At 44.7% G+C, this 19,276-nt stretch overlaps 1 protein-coding gene across 8 annotated transcripts; it reads left to right on the top strand.

The window, feature by feature from the left end:
- The first annotated feature begins 145 nt into the window (after positions 1-145).
- LOC144584524 (methionyl-tRNA formyltransferase, mitochondrial-like) lies at positions 146-18,732 on the top strand. Of its 8 annotated transcripts, none has more exons than XR_013538829.1 (14): positions 146-337; positions 1,814-2,026; positions 5,674-5,796; positions 6,713-6,815; positions 7,059-7,134; positions 8,159-8,250; positions 9,269-9,350; positions 10,409-10,491; positions 10,909-11,139; positions 13,833-13,945; positions 14,168-14,289; positions 14,924-14,996; positions 16,581-16,721; positions 18,173-18,732. XR_013538829.1 is itself a non-coding variant. In XM_078380830.1 (9 exons), exons 1-9 carry the CDS (start codon positions 171-173, stop codon positions 11,116-11,118), a joined length of 1,149 nt encoding a protein of 382 aa, XP_078236956.1. In that variant the 5' UTR covers positions 146-170; the 3' UTR covers positions 11,119-11,757. The 8 variants fall into 8 exon arrangements, 1 of the variants encoding a protein (XP_078236956.1); XR_013538830.1 differs by having other exon boundaries at positions 13,833-13,950; XR_013538831.1 differs by lacking the exon at positions 14,924-14,996.
- The last annotated feature ends 544 nt before the right edge of the window (positions 18,733-19,276 follow it).

Genomic DNA, 19,276 nt, shown 5'->3' with positions numbered 1-19,276 from the left:
TGACGCTTCGGCCGCGACGTCGTCTCGCTCCAGGCCCCGCCCACGCCGCCTGCTCTCCCCGCCCCTGACTGTGCCTTCGGAATCGGGCGAGCGCGCTTGACGTCATCACCGTGCAACGCCAACGCCTGAGGGAGGAGGAGGAGGAGGAGGAGGCGGCGGGCGGAGGGGCGATGAGGGGCTGGTTGTGGCGGGTCGGGCGGGACGGCTGGGGGCGGGCTCACGGGACGGCGGCGGCCGGGGAGCTTCCCAGGAGGCAAGCGGGGCCGCCCTGGAGGGTCCTTTTCTTCGGCACCGACGACTTCTCCGTCGAGACGCTCCGCGCCCTCCAGGCCGCTCGGTGTGTCCTGTGGCCCAGGGGTAGAAAGGGGAAGCGGGGGGTGGGGGGTGGGGGTCAGAGGTCAAGCGGAAGTTGGGTTGAAGGGTGGCTGAGCGGGGGGGGGAGGCAGGGGGAGGAAGCCCCGGGAAGCGGACGCGTGGGCTGGGCGAGGGTCGTGGGCAGCAGACGGGTTCCCATCCCTGATGTTGAACCGATGGGCTCAGGGGCTGGAGGATCCCCCGGGGGGGTGCAAGGCTTCGTGGGCCGGACCAGGACCCAGCAGGCTTGGCTTCAGATCCCTCCAGGGCCGTTAAAACTCACTGGGGGGGGAGCGTCATTCCTAAAATCCCTCCTTCGGTATCTCCCTTCCCTGGAAAGCCCTTCTGGAGTCTCTCTGCACAGGTTCCATCTTGACAGCCTCAGCAGGGACTTTTCCCGAGACCCTCAGGATCTTTTCATTTATTTATCTATCTAATGACTACACTGGCATGAGAAAAACCTCCAAGCGGCTTCTCTCCCTCTCTGTATGTATGACGGAAAACAGTTTTAAAAGCCATCTGAAATAGCAAATGAGAAGCACATCTAAAGCAAATATAGAAATTGTGCAAAGAACTTAATAATTGTATTTTCGAAGGCTTTCATAGCCAGGATCCGATGGTTGTCGCAGGTTTTTCGGGCTGTTTGGCCGTGTCCTTCAGGTTGTTCTTCCTAACATTTCACCAGTGTCTGTGGCCAGCATCTTCAGAGGACAGGAGTCGGAACTCTTGTTTGCGCTCTGGGCTTAATAATTACTGGACAAAGTATGCGATCAAGTGCACATACTTTGTCCAGTAATGGAGGCTCTTGAAGGACTAAAGGCTTGTAGTGTGTAATTTAACCATATGGCAATAAGTCTGCAGAAAGCCATCATAGATGATTTACAAGATACAGAATAATGGGAATCCAGAGTGATTGGGAGTAGAAGTATGAATAAAAAGACTAGTTCAGTAGTAGAGCATATCCTTTGTGCACAAATGACAGGCTCACTCCCTGTAATCTCTGGTGATTTCTTTGTGACCAAGACTTTAAGAGATGTGAGGCAAGCTTGAGCAGACCTTTCAGTGTGAGAGCCTCATTCTGTTTCAAAAGCAATCTCAGGGTGTTTTTATTTTGATGGTGGGTGGCGTCAAAGGATCAACCAGCATTTGAACTTACTATATCTTTAACAAAGCCTTAGAGGTTCAACCTTTTTTAGAACTGAGGAAGAAGAACACTGTGCAAAGGTTGGGAAATCACCAAACATTGATCTTACAGGGAAAGGACATAAGGAGAGACAACCAGTTTTAGCCCCAGGAGTTAAGTTTTCCCTCCCCTAGAGTAGACAGTACTGGCTTAGATGAGCAGATATCTGACTTGGTATAAAGCAGTTTTCTTGTGGGGTTTAGATCTTGGTGTGGTAGTAACTTAGCAGTGTCAAATCTTCCATTTGACCTCTTTTTTTAAAATGTCCTGTTGCAGGGAGCCCAGACCGAATGCTCTTGTAGACCATCTGGAGGTGGTGACTGTACAGCCCCAGCTGCCAAAAGGACTGCCTGTCAAGAACTATGCAGAGCAGTCTCAACTCCCTGTCCACTTCTGGCCAGATGTTGCCTCGTGCAAGCACTTTGACATCGGTGTGGTGGCATCATTTGGCCATCTGCTCCATGAGGACCTCATCTTGAAGTTCCCATAGTAAGACTGTGGTCTTGGAGCATGCTCAGTGTGATCTACATAATTCAGAGTATTTGGCTAATATATAAGTGGAAGGTCTCTGACCACTGGGGAGGGATGCTGCGTGGGATGAAGTTACTGGTGCCTGAAGTAGAGCCTGTGATGAGATGGGTTTTTAAGTTAAAATCTTTTAAAGGCATATGGGTTTTGTAATTAAGAAATAAGCCAGAGAGGTTCCATTTTGTTTCCTTGTATATAGTATCTGTGCTATGCTGACAAGTTGTTTTCTAGACAAGCAGAGAGAATGTTATTCTGAAGGCCTGAGAAAGGACTGTGTGATTAGATAGATGGGAATTGTTGTGACTCATTGAGAAACCACCGTAAACCCAAATAACATCTGCTGTGTATGAGAAAGAATTCATGTGATGTAACAGGACTGTTTGCCTAGTAACGAACTCTGATTGGATGACATCGTGGGAAGGTGCATTAGGCCCTTGCCAGTTACTCTTGAAAAAGGAACTTTTTACCTATGGACTTTGTCTTTCCAAGACCGACCTTTCAGTGATTCGTGACCTACGCTTCAGCCATTTGGGACTTACCCTGATGTCTTGAGAGAGAGTTTGGTGGCCTACCTACATGGACTGGTTTCTATGCTTTGCTGGATTGCTTTTGGACTTATGGGATTTTTCCTAAGGACTATGCATGGACTATTTTCTATGGACTGTTCTATGGAATATTCCTTATGGACTTCTTTTCTTGGAATACTCCATGTGGACTATGCTCTTGTAATTTTGTAAGGACTATGGTATATTCATTGGATTTTTCTTTTCTAAGGACTATGGGACATATAATGGATTTTTACTTTTGTTTAGGGGTTTTTATTCTATAGGATCACTGAGGACTATAGCCTTTTCATAATCAACTTGGATTATTTTGGTTTTTACTAATGATTTCTTATTCTGGAACTGTTTTGATTCTTTTTAATGTCTTTTTGTATTTTTAATAAGGTTTTTGAACTCTTTTATATTTTTCATGTTTTCTTTGCCTCACTACATCTGTGTAATTAAACAGCACAATGCTAGATTATTTGTTTTGGTTTAATTTGGCTTTGAATATCTAGTAACATGCTTTTTCTTTAATAAAATAAAGATTATAAAACTCATTTGGTTTCCTGAACAGTACACTTGTCATAGGGTCATCTGAGAGTGCTGCCTCGGCCTAGCTTACTTAGAGTCCTGTCAGTGGTGCAAGTTAAGTCTAAGGACTACAAAGCCCACTTGACCTTTTCACAATAATATCTGAGAGTACCAGGGTGTTCTTATGTGGGCAGACTTGTGAGAAGGAGTGTTGTAGCATGGCTGGCTGAATTGGACTCTTTCAGCTCATTTTAGCATGTGCAAACTCCTGATTGCTCTCTGTCCAAGCTTACACGTGTGTTTTCGAACCCGTGTTCGTCACAGAGCCTGCTAGAACTATTCCCTGAAGTATTCAGCTTATTATTAATCTCTCACAAGGTGAACAAAATGGGGGATCTTTATTACTGTGTTAAATCATTTCTATCTTACAATTTCAGTTTTATGTAACAATTTTAAAAAAATTCAGATTGTTTTCTTGTTCCACTTCCCTTATCCTTCATTTCTCTGCTTCTCTACTGTCTACAGTTTATAAGGTTAATTGTCAGAATGCCAGCCTTGGGGGGGGGGGGAATTATTTTTAAATCAAATTGATTTAAATCACAATTAAAACATTTTAAAGTGGATTTTTTTAAAAAAAATACAGTAAATAATAAAAAATACAGTAAATAATAAAAAAACCCACAATGTTTTAAATATAAAGCATGATTTAAATTGTGATTTAAGTCAAATGCACCCCCCTGATGGCAACATACATTTGTACATAAAGTGGAAAAGGGACCATAATTGAGCAGTATATATTTGCAACAACTTTACTGAATGTTAAGATGCCTATTTAAAAAGGGGTTGGCCTATCTGGAAAAAAACCAACTTGGCGGCTGATGATATTAACAACTATTATCCAGTTGCCAATATCCCCTTTATTGGCAAGCTGGTAGAGAGAGTGGTGGCCAACCAACTTCATGCTCTCCTGGAGGAGACTGATGCCCTTGATCCATTCCAGTCTGTGTTCAGGCCGCATCATGGCACGGAGACAACATTGGTCACCCTGCAAGATGACCTCTTGAGGGAGGCCAATAGGGGCAAAGTGTCCTTGCTGGTTCTCCTCGACCCCTCAGTGGCCTTTGATACCACTGATACCACCTTTGATACCCCAGGTACCCTCCTGGGGAGGCTCTCGGGGTTGGGGGTTGATGCTCAGGCTTTGCCCTGGCTCCGATCGTTCCTGGAGGACCGTCCTCAGAGTTCAGCTTGCGGAGATGTCTGCTCAGTTGACTCTCCGTTGTGGAGTCCCGCAGGGGTCGGTCATCTCCCCAATGCTATTTAATATCGATATGAGGTCGCTGGGGGATGTCATCAGGAGTTTTGGAGCTTTGTGTCACCAATACGCGGATGACACCCAGCTCTATCTCCCCTTCCATCCTTCTGCAGTGGATGCTGTCCCGTCCCTTGAGTGCTGCCTGGATGCGGTGCCGGGATGGATGAGGGAAAACAGACTGAGACTGAACCCAGACAAGATGGATATCCTGTGGGTGGGGGCCTCTGTTGTCTGGGTGCCTCCCTATCTTTTTTTTTGGGGGGGGACACTGTTTCCATGAAAGATGAGGTTCATAGCTTGGGCGTGATTTTGGACCCATCGCTATCAGTGACATCTCAAATAGTGTCTGTGGTCCGGTCAGCTTATTTCCACCTAAAGCTGATCACCCAGCTACGTCCTTACCTTGACACCAGGTCCCTCACCATGCTGGTCCATGTGCTAGTAATCTCGAGATTAGACTATTGTAATGTCCTCTATGTGGGGCTGCCCTTGGAACTGCTACAGAGACTGCAACGGGTCCAGAATGCGGTGTTGAGACTTCTGAGTGGGGTTAGAAAATGTCAATATATATCCCCCACCCTGGCCGCCTTACACTGGCTACCTGTTCGCTTCCATACCTGTTTCAAGGGGACGGTACTAACCTATAAGGCCCTAAACGGTTTGGAACCTCGATATCTGGCTGAGCGCCTCCTTCCGGTTAGGTCTGCCCATCCTATACGATCATTGCAGGCAGGGCGGCTGAGAGGCCTGACCCCGAGAGAGGCCTGGAAAACAACCACCGGAAGTCTGGCCTTTTCAACGGAACCTTCGCAACTGTGGAACTCTCTTCCGCCCGCAGTCCGCCTTGCCCCTTCGCTGGGCACATTCAGAAAGCTACTAAGAACCTGTCTATTTAGACAGACCTTCCCTGAACTAACTATACTCTGATACAATCGTGTCCAATAATATAACTTTTATCATACTGCCATGTTGCATGTTTTTATTTCTCTACACTTTTAATTGTGTTTATTGTATTACAAGTTTTGTATTGTGTATTAATTTTGCTATTTTGTTACTCTGCTGTTTTTTTCTTATTTGTTGTCAACTGCCCAGAGTGGCCTTGGCTGCCAGATGGGTGGTATACAAATCAAATAAATAAATTGGTCACTATGTGCTTACGCATATTAGAATTAGTATTCTCTTCTGATTTCCAAATTTCTTCTAAATTTCTGATTCAGTGGCGTATTGAATGTCCATCCCAGCTGTCTTCCGAGATGGCGTGGCCCCGCGCCAATCATCCACACAGTACTCCATGGAGATACAGTTACTGGGGTGACAATAATGCAGATTAGGCCAAAGAGGTATAAATGCTATTTTATCTAATGGAATAACATGTCAAAACCTATTTTTTTATCAACTCTGAAAATTTTGTGGGTGCTGAGTGATCTTCCCATCTGTTAAAACTACATTGTGCCATTACAAATGCTTTTCTCTTTTTTATGTATTCAAAGGTTAGGATTATGCAGCTTGATTCTATATTTTTGTGTTGTCTGGAGCTTATTAAAAAAGTACAGACAATGGCTACTTAATAATAAGTACTAAGAACTTAGTTTGTTATTGTCAGTGTTTTTGGAGCCAAAGTGACAGAATAAGGAGAGCCCCAAGAATGCAAAACATTTTTCAGAAATGACAAGTGGAAGCAGGGTCAAAAAGAACTTGTTTAGGAGGTATATCCTACAGTGGGCATTGAATTAAGACTAGGGGTGGGAGAATGAGAGGAGAGGTTCGAATGGCATTTGTCGTCTGGAACCTAAAGCAAAACTTTCACACTACAAAAATGTTGTAGCAGGTTTCATGTGATCTCTTAAAACCATTGGGCAGTATGTTTTATGTAGAGATGTAGAAGTATGTAGAGATGTTCAGCCAAAACTGCCTTAGTTCATGTTTGTGCTGGTATCTCTGTACTGCAGTTTTTAAATAGATTATTTATTTATTTATTTATTTAACTGATATGCCACCCACTCTAACCAAAGTAGAGTAGTATATCTACTATCTAGATTTTATAGAATAGTGGCACTTAAAGCAGCTCTGACTGACGGCGGCCTTGTAAGATCAAACACTGAAGGCTTGTTTCTTGCAGGGATGTGCATCTATAATTTTCTGACAGCTTCTTGTCCTCCCATTGATTTACAAACTCTCATGAGCTCTTACTCTTTGTTTAAAAACCATAACACCAAGATAAAAGTAAAAAGGTAATGCTATGTGTTATGTCCATAGGTTTGATGTAGGTCCCATAATTAAACAGGAAACCGTTCCAGTTCCACCCAACTGTACGGCAAAAGAATTGGAGTCAGTGTTATCCAAACTGGGTGCAGACATGGTAAGTTAACATGGCCCTTCTTCAAAGTGAGTTTTGCAACAAGAAATGGTAGTGAAGGTTTTATGTATCAGTGAACCAAACAAGAAGAACTTCATCATCCGATGGATGAAGTATTAATTTTTAGACAGATGAAACAATAAAAATGGAGAAACGTGCTTCCCTGGTTTAGAAATTTGAATAAATATGATCACATTGGTTGGAGTCTATCTTTTGTAATATATGCTTTGGATTTTGTTTTCTCAGCTCATTGCTGTTCTAGAAAACTTAGCCGAAAGTTTAAGGAACAAGAGAGAGCAGCCAAAGGAAGGAACAACAGCTGGTATGTTTGGGGTATTTCTTGAATGAAGTCAGTATTGCCTAATACAGGGGTCCCCAAGACCCGGGCCACAGGCCAGTCCCGGTCCGTGGCCTTGGAAGGACTGGGCCACTGGGACAGATGAGTGGCGAGCAGGAGGTGAGCGGTGAGCGAAGCTCCGCCTCCTGTCAGCATGCTCCTATCAGGTTCTGAGCTGCTGCTGATCTAACAGGAGGTGGAGCTTCGCTCCCCTCCTGTTGCTGCAAGATCTGCTGGGCCTGTGGCATTAGAGTCTAATGTAGGAGTCTGCACTCCTATTAGATTTTAAGCCGCTGCTGATCTAACAGGAGGTGGAGCTTCAATTGCATTTCACCTCCTGTTCACCACTCATCTTGTCCTGGTATAATACATGTAATGGGCTTGATTCAAAGCTGTTTTCCAGCAACCTATTGCATAACAAATACCCTCCCCCAGACCTTGGGAGAATGGTCTTCAACTAAACCTGTCCCTGGTGTCAGAAAGGCTGGAAATCACTGGTGTAATAGACTGGTTCAATTCCCTTCTTAATTTACTATTATTTTATTAGTTAGGGTTCTTCTACAAGGTGTTTGAAATAAGTCAATCAGTTTTTCACCAGGAATCTTTTCTCCCCCCCCCCCCCATCTCATTTAGGAAAGTTAGGAGCAGCAGCTGATTCTTCTAATGAATCACCGTAGAGCATCAGGATTTGTGGGTGGGTGGCAGTGGTGGGATTCAGCAGGCCAACAAACGGTTCTGCAGAACCAATAATACATTAGCTACCGGTTCTGTAGAACTAGCGCGAACCTGCTGAATCCCACCATTGGTGGGTTGGGAGCCCAAGAGGTGAGTTTGGTGGCATTCTTTTAAGATGAGGAAGGATTATGACATTACCGTACACTGTAGTAAATTAATACTAGTGATGCAATTATCTGAATGGTGGGTTTATTTAGAAGAGATGTCCAAATATTTAAAGAGCTAAGGTGTAAAATGAGGTCTGTTGACTCCTGCATTTGCTTTTATCTTAAAGCTCCTAAAGTTACTGCTGCTAAGAGCTGCATTGAATGGGAAGAGCAGGCCCCTGAGCAAATACTAAGGATGCACCGTGCCTTGGGAACATTGGTAAGAACAGTCTTGCAAATCGGTTTACAAAAATTACTCACTTCCAACTTTTACTTTGCTGTGCCTTCAAAAGAACACAGAGTAACATTCCGCCTAGAGTGGTCCATCGGTCCAGATAGGTGGGGTATAAATCAAATAAATAATAATAATAACATTCAAGAAAAGCAACAAAAAGTACTACTATAGTAGCATAGTTGAAGCTTCTGGTCCACCCTCAAATAGAAAGTGACCAAAAACCAAACATAAATTGTGTGCCTTTTCCCCAACATAACTTTGTAGAGCTTGGCAGGTGAAATATGTGTTATTTTTGTTAGCCTTAGATTTCGCTTCATGTATTAAACGGTCCAGTGACACACTCCTCTTTCTTGGTGCTGATACATTTAATTGCAGGCCAGAGAAGCTGGTGGTGGATAAAGCCAGTTATTGAGTAAAGTGCTATGTGAATTATTGGTGGTTTTGCGCCCCTAGACTAACAAGACTGCTCTGCTTCTGTGCCTGGAGACCTCCTCCAGGCTGAGCCGACATCCTGTTGATTTTACACATGCCATGCCTCTGCTGAAACACCATCAGGGGAAAGGAGGAATTAGTTCTTTTCTCTACTGGTAACTGAGCATGGCGCCTTCCCAGAGGAAGCAGGCTTGGTCTGTCAAGAGCACATGCTTTGCATGCAGTTGTCCCACGTTAAGTCCTTGGTAGGCCTGGGGAAGTGAATGTCTGAACTCCCTAGAGAACCATTTCCAGTCATTGCAACTCTGGGCCAGGTGGAGTCGTGGTCTGGCTCAATGTAAGACAGTTCCTTAGAATTCCTGTAAAGCAGCAGGTAACTCTGAATTTCTCCCATGTAAGTCAGGCAAAAAACAAAAGAGAAATAAAAAGTAAGAAAACTCTTGTGGCACCTTAAAGACTAACTGCTTATTTCAGTGTAAGCTTTCATGGACAACACCACTTCCTGAGACACAAGATGCCTCGTGTTAATATATGTTGTGCCTAGATATTTTATTGTACTGTATCTTTTCAGATGCCCCTGCGAACACTGTGGATGGGCAGTGTGGTAAAGCTCCTGGATCTTGCAGAAGTGGAGACATTGCCTGATTTTATTGGTTCGTAAATGAATCATTTAATATTCCCATTTGTAAAATGCTGGGGAATAAAGGTTAAATGACACTGCAGGGCATTCTATGAAGTAGAGCTTATATTTCTTTTGTTGCCCATAATTTGTTTCCTGCAAGTGTTTTTACTACTGTTTCGGTATCCAGCTTGGCTGTATGTCCCCTTCTGAAAGTACTGCTTTGGATCTATAAAGCCTTTAGTAACCCAAAGCTAAGCCACTCCACTTACATAGGAAAGTGGTAGTTGTGCTATAGTGCATCGTGACATCTAAGGTCAGCGAAAAGCACCGTGCATGTATTGATCCCAGAAACAAATTTGGAGAGTATGAGGTGTGTTAAGATTTATTAGCTGATCCAGCTGAGTTACAAAAGTCTCTCCTTGAGCCTTACAAAGGCCAGAGCTTAAGGAGCACTGGGAAGCACATTTAAGATCTGTTACTTTGATGAGGTTATAGAAGGAGGTTGAACCATTGAGAGTGTCCTAACCTATGGCATTCTGGCATGGTTTGGGAGTAGCTCTGTAGCAGACAAAAAAGCTCTACAGAGAACCATTAAAATTGCCCAGAATATCATCGGGCTCCAGCTACCAACCCTGGATGACATCTTCACATCCCGCTGTCTAAGGAAGTCACACAGCCTCCTGAGAGACTCTTCCCATCCTGCTTATAACTTTTTTGAACTGTTGCCGTCTGGCAGAAGATATAGAACAATTAAGACTCGGACCACACATTTTCTCAATAGTTTTTATCCCAGAGCTATAATTGCAATTAATAATGAGCTTAAAGACCACCAGTAGTGAATAATTAGTTGGACTGTGTTACTTGGCCTGCGGTGTAGATGTTTGTATTTTTAGTGGGGGATTTTTTAGTGGGTGGGGAGTGTTTGGGGAATTTTGTGTGTGTGCATGTGTCTGGTCTCTGGGTGTCTGTGAATTTCATTGTATGGGTATACTGTGTATATACTTACAATGACAATATATTATTATTATTATAACTTAATAATCACTTGTTGTGGGAAAGCAATGAGTAGAACACGTGTTTTCCGTCCAGATAGGTTAAGACCTGAAAATGAGATTCTCCCAGGATCAGTGTTTTACAATAAGAAGTCAGAAGCATTAGTGATCCACTGCAAGGTATGTTCCTAAGTGTGGTATTCCATTCTTTAAAATCCCCCTTTCCCTGTTGGGGTAGTGGTCTAGTCCCAATTTGTTAAACTGAAGGAATGGTTTCAAATGTAACTTTATGCTCAACTTGCTTGCTCATGTCGTCTTTACCCTGGCTTCAAAATGCACACTATGGTGGATGCTAATTCCTTTCTGGAACCTCTGCCTCCTCCTTCTCCCAGACAAAGTTCTGCAATTAAATCAGGCCCTGCCCCCCCCCCATGTTCTCCAAGCTGACTCCTGTAGCCGAAGAAAGATGGCATTACAAAGCCTTGAAAGCCGAGAGGGACCGCATGCTTAGCCTCTAGCTGTGGGCAGTGACCCTGTAGACTTGCAGGAAGTGCTCTGGCCTTTCCCAGTCTCACTTTGCCTGTTTTCCTTTTCTAGGAAGGCTGGGTTGGAGCAAAGGCCGTGATCCTTAAGAAGAAGCTGACAGCTGTTGAATTCTACAATGGATATTTGCATCCCTGGTTTCAGCAGAATTCCAAAATGCCTCTCAGAGAGTGCAGGTTTCAGACACTCAAGATGGCCAGAAAAGAAAACAGTTCCAAAAGTAGAGTGTTGCATTCACACAACGCACAGCAGCAATTGACTTGAATTACCGTCCGGAAGAATCAGGTGATGATTCCAGATGATATGGCTGGAAGCCCCTCGGCATTGTTTCAAATCCATCCTTAAGTGAAGGGTTCCTTTTGAACACTTGAACAGATTTTTTTAAATCTGGATTTTTCAGTGCAGCCAGAAAAGGATTTCCTGGAATCCGTATCCTCTGTTATGAGTGTGTTCTGAGGTTCTTTTCTAAACTGCAGCTTTGTGATCCAAAAGAACAATGCAGAATTTAGTAACAGCCATTTTGAAAAATGCTGCAAGAGATCAATGTCCCACTTTCTATATTGGACAACATAAATACCCGTTTGAATGAAATTGGTGGTGTATCATCTAGAAATGGAAAGCTTCTGTGGTGTATAGATGTGTCAGTCCTTAACATTTGTCACACTCTTGAATTTCCAAGAAGATTAAGGCCCTAGTCACACGAGGGAAAAGTTTTCCAGTTCTTCCAATACTTTCCATACCTCTGTTGTGCTGTGGTTTGTATCCCAGGACTACTGTCCGAAAAACGTTTATCAGTAACAGTTAATTTCCTCCTGTTTTATTTTATGCCGTGGCATCTTAGAGGGAGACTTATTTCTACTATAATGATTTATCAATAAATTATGTTTCTTGATATAAAAATAATTTATTTTTATTGACTCGCACTCGGGCATCTTAGAGGGAGATTTGTTTCTGAGAGAGAGCAGTATATATATATAATAATTCATTGATATATCAGTATAGCAAAGCAAGTCTCCCTCTGAGAAGCCCGAGTGTGCTTGACTCCACCAACCCCTCCGTGGACGCACACCTATCGTTTCAGCCCCTTTTGTTCTAGTTGTAGAATGTCACCCCAGGGAGGTGTGTGGAAATTAGAGAGAATGTTGATCAGGAAAGAGTTTCTGTTTAGGAAAATGTCCCTCTTTTGCACTGGCTGCTCCTGCAGAAATGCATTGCACACAGTGGATTTGGGATGTCCGCACAGCAGTACTGGTCATCATCTCCTCCCCCTGGTGACATTTGCATAGCAACATTTCAGTATATCTTCCCCCAAGGGAGGGGAAATTAGCACAGTGGTGCCTCGCATGACGTTAATTCGTTCCGCAAAAATCGGTGTTGAAGGAAAACGTCATGCGATTTAAAAAAGCCCATAGAAACGCATCAAAACCCAATTAATGCGTTCCTATGGGCTTAAAACTCACCGTCCAGCGAAGATTATCCATAGCGCGCCCATTTTCTCTGCCTGTGCAGCGAGGAATCTGTGCCAGAAAACAGCGGGCGGCCATGTTTTCCACCCTTGGCCATTTTGAAACTGCCGATCAGCTGGCCGAAAATCATCACTTTGCGATGATCGGTTACCGAAACAGGGAACCGATCATCGCAAAGCAAAATTCCCCCATAGGGAACATCGTTTTGCGATCGCAAAATCTTCAACATAATGCGATTTCTTCGTCAAACGGAGTGCTCGTAAAGCGAGGCACCACTGTACTTGCCAGTAATGTAATGGCAGCAGCCCTCCAGGGGCATACTTTTGCCAATGTATTGATGTATCGGACATGGAGTTTTTAGAAATAATGTGCACGCTTCACGGGTGTTGCAGGCAGTGCACATTTGGTTTCCACAAAATAATAAAATGGAAGCAACTACTTCACTAGAAGGTCATTGCCACCTTTAAGATTTTGGACTACAAGTCCCACCACTGGCTGTGCTGTCTAAGGCTCATGGGATGTGCAGTCCAGCAGTAGCTGGAGGACTGCAAGTTGGTTCATTCTTGGCTTAGATGGAACGGGGTTGCAGAGTCAGCAAAACATACTCTGCATTTAAGCGCCTATCCTGGGCCTTCCACGTATTTTTTTAATTCTAGATTTTTCAAGACATACTCTGCATAGCTCAGATGCAATCCGCATTGGCGATGGCTTTCAAGGTAGAGCTTTTCCCTCACCTGTTCTCCCATTCTTGCAGGTGGTGTGAAGCTGGGGTATTGTGTCCCGTGCATTCATTCTGCAGGTGAGGGATAGACCCTCCAATTCTGTTTGTACGAACAGCCTTCATGCAGGTAGAGCCCTTGCAACGTATGAGTTCTTTCCACATGCCACAAGGAGGGCCAGCGGATAGTTCATCTTTACAAGCTACTGGGTGCATTGTCCCCAGTGAACCAGCAGGTGGCACTGCTTACTTCTGGACTTGACAAAAATATAAGTTGGTAAACAGGTAATACAAACATGGCAAAACAACAACACACACCTGATTAGAGTAAAGCAAGGCCAGAATTGAACTACAGTGGTGCCTCGCTAGACAGTTACCCCGCGTGACCATTTTTTCACTAGACATTGACTTTTTGCGATCGCTATAGGGACTTGCTGCTCAAGACCTCTGGAGCGCCCCAACCATCCCAGGAACCGGGAGCACGTTTGACCTGTCAAGGAAGCACAGCCTGACCTTCGGGTCCACACAAACGGGCAACAAGCAGCACATTCCCAAACCCTATTTATTCAGAGCTGAGTCCTTGTGTAGAATGATTTCCTTCGCAGCTCTTTACATCAACTGCTTTTGCTGGTTGCGGAGTCTTAATTCACAATACACAGACAGAGGCAAGAGAGACTGGAGTTTTCCAGCAGCTTATTGGAGGGTTGGCTTGTGGAGTGATTGCTACAATATGAACTTCCTCCCTTCCATCCATAATTTTTATCTGCTTCAATTTGACTTTCCAACTTGTGTAGGTAAATAATCTGCCTGACCTCCAGAGGATGGTATGCGGCGGAAAAGCAACATTTGTGGTTAGAAAAGATACCCAAAAGGAGAACAGTTAAACTATGGAGATTGCTGCCAAGAGGTAAGGTAACGTTTCCCCTTGACCTTTAGTCCAGCCGTGTCCGACTCTAAGGGGCGGTGCTCATCCCCATTTCCAAGCCATAGGACCAGCGTTTGTCCGTAGACAGTTTCCATGCTCACATGGCCAGTGCAACTAGACATGGAACACCGTTTCCTTCCCACCAAGGTGGTACCTATTTATCTACTTGCATTTTTACATGCTTTTGAACTGCTTGGTTGGCAGGAGCTGGGACAAGCGATGGGAGCTCCCTCCGTCGCGTGGATTCAATCTCATGACAGCTGATCTTCTGACCTTGCAGCACAAAGGCTTCTGCGGCTTAACCTGCAGCGCCACAACACCAAGAGGTATATGATCATAAATCTGGAGAGTTTTAAAAGAGGACTGAATAAATTCATGGAGATTTTCCTTCAGCAGTGGGGCAATATTGCTGTGTATATCAGGTGCTGAGGAATACATGGGGGACTACTCTCTGGGGGGTTTACAGCTTAGTCACACAGCCCACGTATTGCCCACGCAGTGAACTGTGGAGACGGTTACTCAGTTTATTGATCTCAGAAGGATGATCCGTAGGGATCACAACAGCAAATGGGATTGGTACGGCTCAGCCTGTAGACAAAGACAGGGTCTGTGATTTGAAGGTGATTTGTGTAGGGCCTCATGGGCTAATCTTACAGATCCCTGATTTCAGACCTCAGTGGTACAATACAGCAAGGGATCTGTGATGTTTAGGGGCTTTCTGTGTACATACAGGAGGAATTTGATGCATATGTGGTTTGTAGCAAGTGCCAAGTAAAACCATGGTGGATTGATGAGGATCTGTGATCCCCCCACCCCAGCCATGCTTTAGAGACATAGCAGGGCAGTACAGTTTGGGTGAATCATTTTTGCAGGAGAGTTGGTAGGCACAGATGAAGTTGATGATGTTACATTGGTTTTGAGAAGAACCGGCCTCTGATCCGTGTGTTTCTGCCATGGTAGTGCCGTGCAGCCGTGGGCTTGGTACAAAGGGAATCGTTGTTCTTCAGAGAGCAAGGAGACAGAGAGACCTCAGGTAAACTCCATGTGGGCATGAAGCTTTCCGTTCTTCTTCGCTGTCCCTGTGAATTGCACGCATGGGGCTTTTCTGCACATCCATGGAACCTTGGAATCCCGAAGCTTCCATGGAACGCAAGATGGGAGCAGCCTTCCCCCTCCCTCCGAGTAGAACACCGTGCCCAACGGTCACTCTCCTCACTTCTTTTCAGCCATTGGTGACTGAAGTTGGTGTTTCCTAGCAGCTCCTACTTACCTCAGTCTTCAGATTCCCAACCTTCCCATTTTCCTGTGAGTCCAACCCTTCTGATTTTTCCTAATCCTTGGAGAGTCCCAAAGAAGAAAAAACAGAGAAAGGAGAGTTATTTTTTTGTTCCCAGTTCCTTGAACATTTTCCTTCCAAATTCATGGCTTCCAAGGAACCCCCATTCAAAAGATGCTTGGACTGTTCAGCTAAAATGGCCATCAGCGATGGCCATTCGCGCTGCTTGTATTGTCTGGGAGAAGCCCACCAGCCCTGGATCTGTCGTCATTGTCGAAAATTCACTAAGCTCGAATTGAAGGACCGGAAATGTGACCTTAGAATCTACCTGATGGAGAAAGCACTACAGCCTCCGGATTTGCCCTCCTCACCGCCAACCCCCAGACCACTGATTTTGGGGTGTAAAACAATCTCGAAAAAAGTAAGCATGGAAAAGGCAGTTCCTGAACCGATGAAGCAGTTAGAAGAGGACAGGAGTTCTAAAGAGTCAGAAGATCTGGCAGTTCAGTCAGACAGACCTTCAACTTTGATGCCTATCCCTCAACCAGCTAAGCGAAAAACACCAGCTTCTGGAAGAACATCCAAGCGGCCTGCGTGCTCGGTATTCATCTGTCTGATCCATCTAAAGCCATATTGTCTGTGATCATGATGAGAATCCTTAAGCCTTCAGGCCACAAGTGGATCCCAAAGGCTGTTTTTGCAGCCCTTGGAGCACCCTTCCTCAGAAAAACATCCCTCCCCCCCCAGGGAACGGGGGGGATTCAGGTTTCTGATTGCAGAAATGGGGTTAGTTTGGTGCCAATTTTTATTTCTCTTTTCCCTGTTGACTAATTATTATCTAGCATTGGATATCCACAGTGTAAATGGCAATTGATTTTATGGAATAAGGGAAGATAGGTACTCACTCCAAAGAATGAAATGGGCAGGTTGGAAGTTTATTGTATTTTCCTTTTAACTGGCTTTTCTCCTACCCTAGAGCCAGGTGGAAAAGAGGGGGCCCCATAGAAAAAAGGAAAAGAAGTCTCCCAAAGGCAGGGGTGAGCATAGGAATGGAGTCTCTCCCCCTCGGCAATCAGACAAGCAGTCTGTGGAAGACGTTCAGAGAAACTCAACTTAGATTTTTTTGTATGCTAAGATTTTTGGCAAAGCAGCTGAAGTTTGGCTAGAAGGCGTTCTTCTTGCTTCACTGGCTGCCTTCCAATTTGAAAAGCAGTATCATTGTTTTTAATTGAATGCTTTTCGTTGATTGGCTTTGTCCTCCTTGGGTTCTTTCCGAGGAAAGGAGGGATGAGAAATGATTGAAACGAATCGATGGGTTGGATGTCCCTCTCTTCTCTCTAGGTGGATGGAGTGGATCAAAGCCCTGCGAGAAAGAAGCAGAAGACAAAGGAGGACGAGGAAGTCAAAGAAAAGGGGACTGCGAGTAAAAAGGGGAAGGAAGGAGAGAAAGAGAGAAAGAAAACAAAGGGCAAAAGAGAGAAGGTACACAAGATACCTGCTGCACAGAACTGGACAGGATCTGTCCCTTTCTTCCTGCTTACACCAGCAGAGGCCATTTTGGCTGCCCTCACATGACTCACTTGCATATGGGTTAACAACTGGGGTGTCTGCATGCGTTGGTGGTCTGTTTATCACCATTGGAGCACCACGGGTGGATCTTCCCTTCCTCCTTGCTGCCATCTCCAAAACAGGGCACCTTCAAGGATGCTGTTCACATGTTCTGCTGTTTTATATTTTGCTTATATTATTGTGCATATCTGCTTGCACAGATCAGCAAAAGTGCTGTCCGTATGAACATGTGCCTCTGCACCATGGCAACCTCTGCTCTGTATCCTCTATACAGAACTAAATGTCTTCCATCTATTTACGTTTTGCTTTTCTCATTTAAGCCTGTTTGCATGACTTCTCTCAGTTTGCATGGTTTTATTCTGGCTTTGCCAGTCTCTGGGGAAGCCGGGTGGCAATATTAGAAAATGCACCAAAGTCTCTCTGAAAACCATAGGCAGGGAGTCGGGAGGTACCTGTGGATATATGTGTCCAGGTTTATTGAACTGGATGGAAAGAAGCTCCACAGACTCTATAAAATGGCTCACAAGAGGCGGCTGCAGGATCAGGAGGTGAGGTTCAAAAAGGAGACGTCTGTCTCTTTCAAACCGTTGCCTTGGGGGCAGACACTCGACCCTGAACAGCAGAAGAAAGATTGAACTAAATAAATAGGGGAGGCAAAAAAGAATGTACCCTATAAAGAGAAGGAGAGAGGTGAGTCTTCTAGCCACATTCTTAGAAGCTGGGGTGTATTTGGAAGAGGTTTGCTTCATTTAGTACAACTCCTGCTCTTTTTCTGGAAGAACTTTTAAAAAGATATTTAATTGCTCATGAAGTCCAGGGATCAGCGTTACTTGACTCCAGGGCTGGACATCCAGCTGAATGCAGTCACTCTGTCCTGAAGCTTGCTGGGAGACCTTCACCTAATTATCTCCTCAGATTAACGTACCTCCCAGGATAGTTTGTGAGGGTAACTTGGTGATGATGTGCGTTCAGACTACAGTACTCTGAAAATTTTTGGTGGTTTTTTTGAAAGAAAGATGGGATAGACATATAATAAGTCTCATATAAACGGGGCAACTAAATGTATGCCTCCACCCCATTAACTAGGAAAAGAAAGATGGGCATGTGAGGGGAGACGGAATCTAAATGTAAAAATGGCAGGCAGTGAAAATGGCCTACACAGAATTTCCTCATCAACACATGGTTAGGAGATCACAAGGGTATCCTAGCTTAGATAGGAAAGAGCGTATCTCCCTGTCTAGAGATCCATTTGTGGTGTGAAGCCCTCTCGTAGTTTGCTCAGGTGGGTCAGCGAGCACAAAGCTTTTTGAGACCATTCCTGTTGCTCCTAATATCCCCCTTTTCTCCATCTTCTTTTCCCTCAGCAAGAACAGAGGAAAAAGGAGACTGCAGGGGATGAAGACCACTTGGAGCCTTCTGAGTCCACAGAGGAGTCTACAGTGTCTCAGGTCCCTCATGGCCCTCCTCCTGAGAAGCTCCACCCGTCTCCACCTCATCCTCCCGAGGTGCACAGCGAACCAACGGGACAATCAGTGTCACCCAACCATTCTCAGCCGTGAAGCTTGGTGAAGCAGAAGCCGCTGAGCAAGACCGGTCTGATTTTCCTTTGACGTGCGACAGTGAAGCCCTGCCATTTGTTTTTCTTCTCAAGGACTCTTGTTTGGGTCTAATGGTTGCTGATTTCTATAGTTGACCCTAGCCCTTGAAATCCCTTATTGGCACTAAGTAGCATACTTATAACCACATCTGAATGTCTTGCCTCAGCAGAGTCTTTATTCTAAACTTTATATATATATACTTTATAGTTATAGTTGATATGTACCAAACACTAAAATATAATTGGGGGGTGGGATGGGGGTGGGTGGAGAGGGGAGCAACTTTCTGTTCTTTCAATATTTGGAATAAAATGAAATTAAATCAACAACGGAGGAGGCCTCGTTTGTCTGTCGGCCATTCAACCCGTGCCCTCCAGAGCCCTGAGGTTCCCCCCCACAACTCTCTTGATCCCCGATTCTAGAAAGGAACACCACTCTTAGCAACTGAGTGATTACAATGCCTCAAGGGAAGAAAGAGGCCTTCCTGGGAAGGGCAGAACTGGGAGGAGGGTCTCCCCCCCCAGGGCTGAAGAAGTCCTCCCCGTAAGAGGCACCCACCTCACCTCCTTTGACAGCCCTGCCTAGAGAAGTTCGACTCTGATCTTCAGCAGGATGATGGCAGAGCAGCTTAGCAGGCAATGAGTTCCACCTGCTCTTAAGATACCTGTACTATCGTCAATCTTTACCCAAGATTTCGGTCTGCTTTCGGTAATTTTTTTTCCATTTTGAAACGCATTCCTGTCTGGACTGCCGACAACAAACGAGGGGTCAAGGTACTTTATTTCCAAATGGAGTCAAATTGGCTTGACGGTAGTTAAGGTTGGCTTCATAGCAGACACACTTCTCAGATTTGGTTTTTTTATTATTATTATT

Source organism: Pogona vitticeps, chromosome 12 (genome assembly GCF_051106095.1).
Source record: "Pogona vitticeps strain Pit_001003342236 chromosome 12, PviZW2.1, whole genome shotgun sequence".
Lineage (NCBI taxonomy): Eukaryota > Metazoa > Chordata > Lepidosauria > Squamata > Agamidae > Pogona > Pogona vitticeps.
This window is presented reverse-complemented; position numbering and strand designations above follow the sequence as displayed.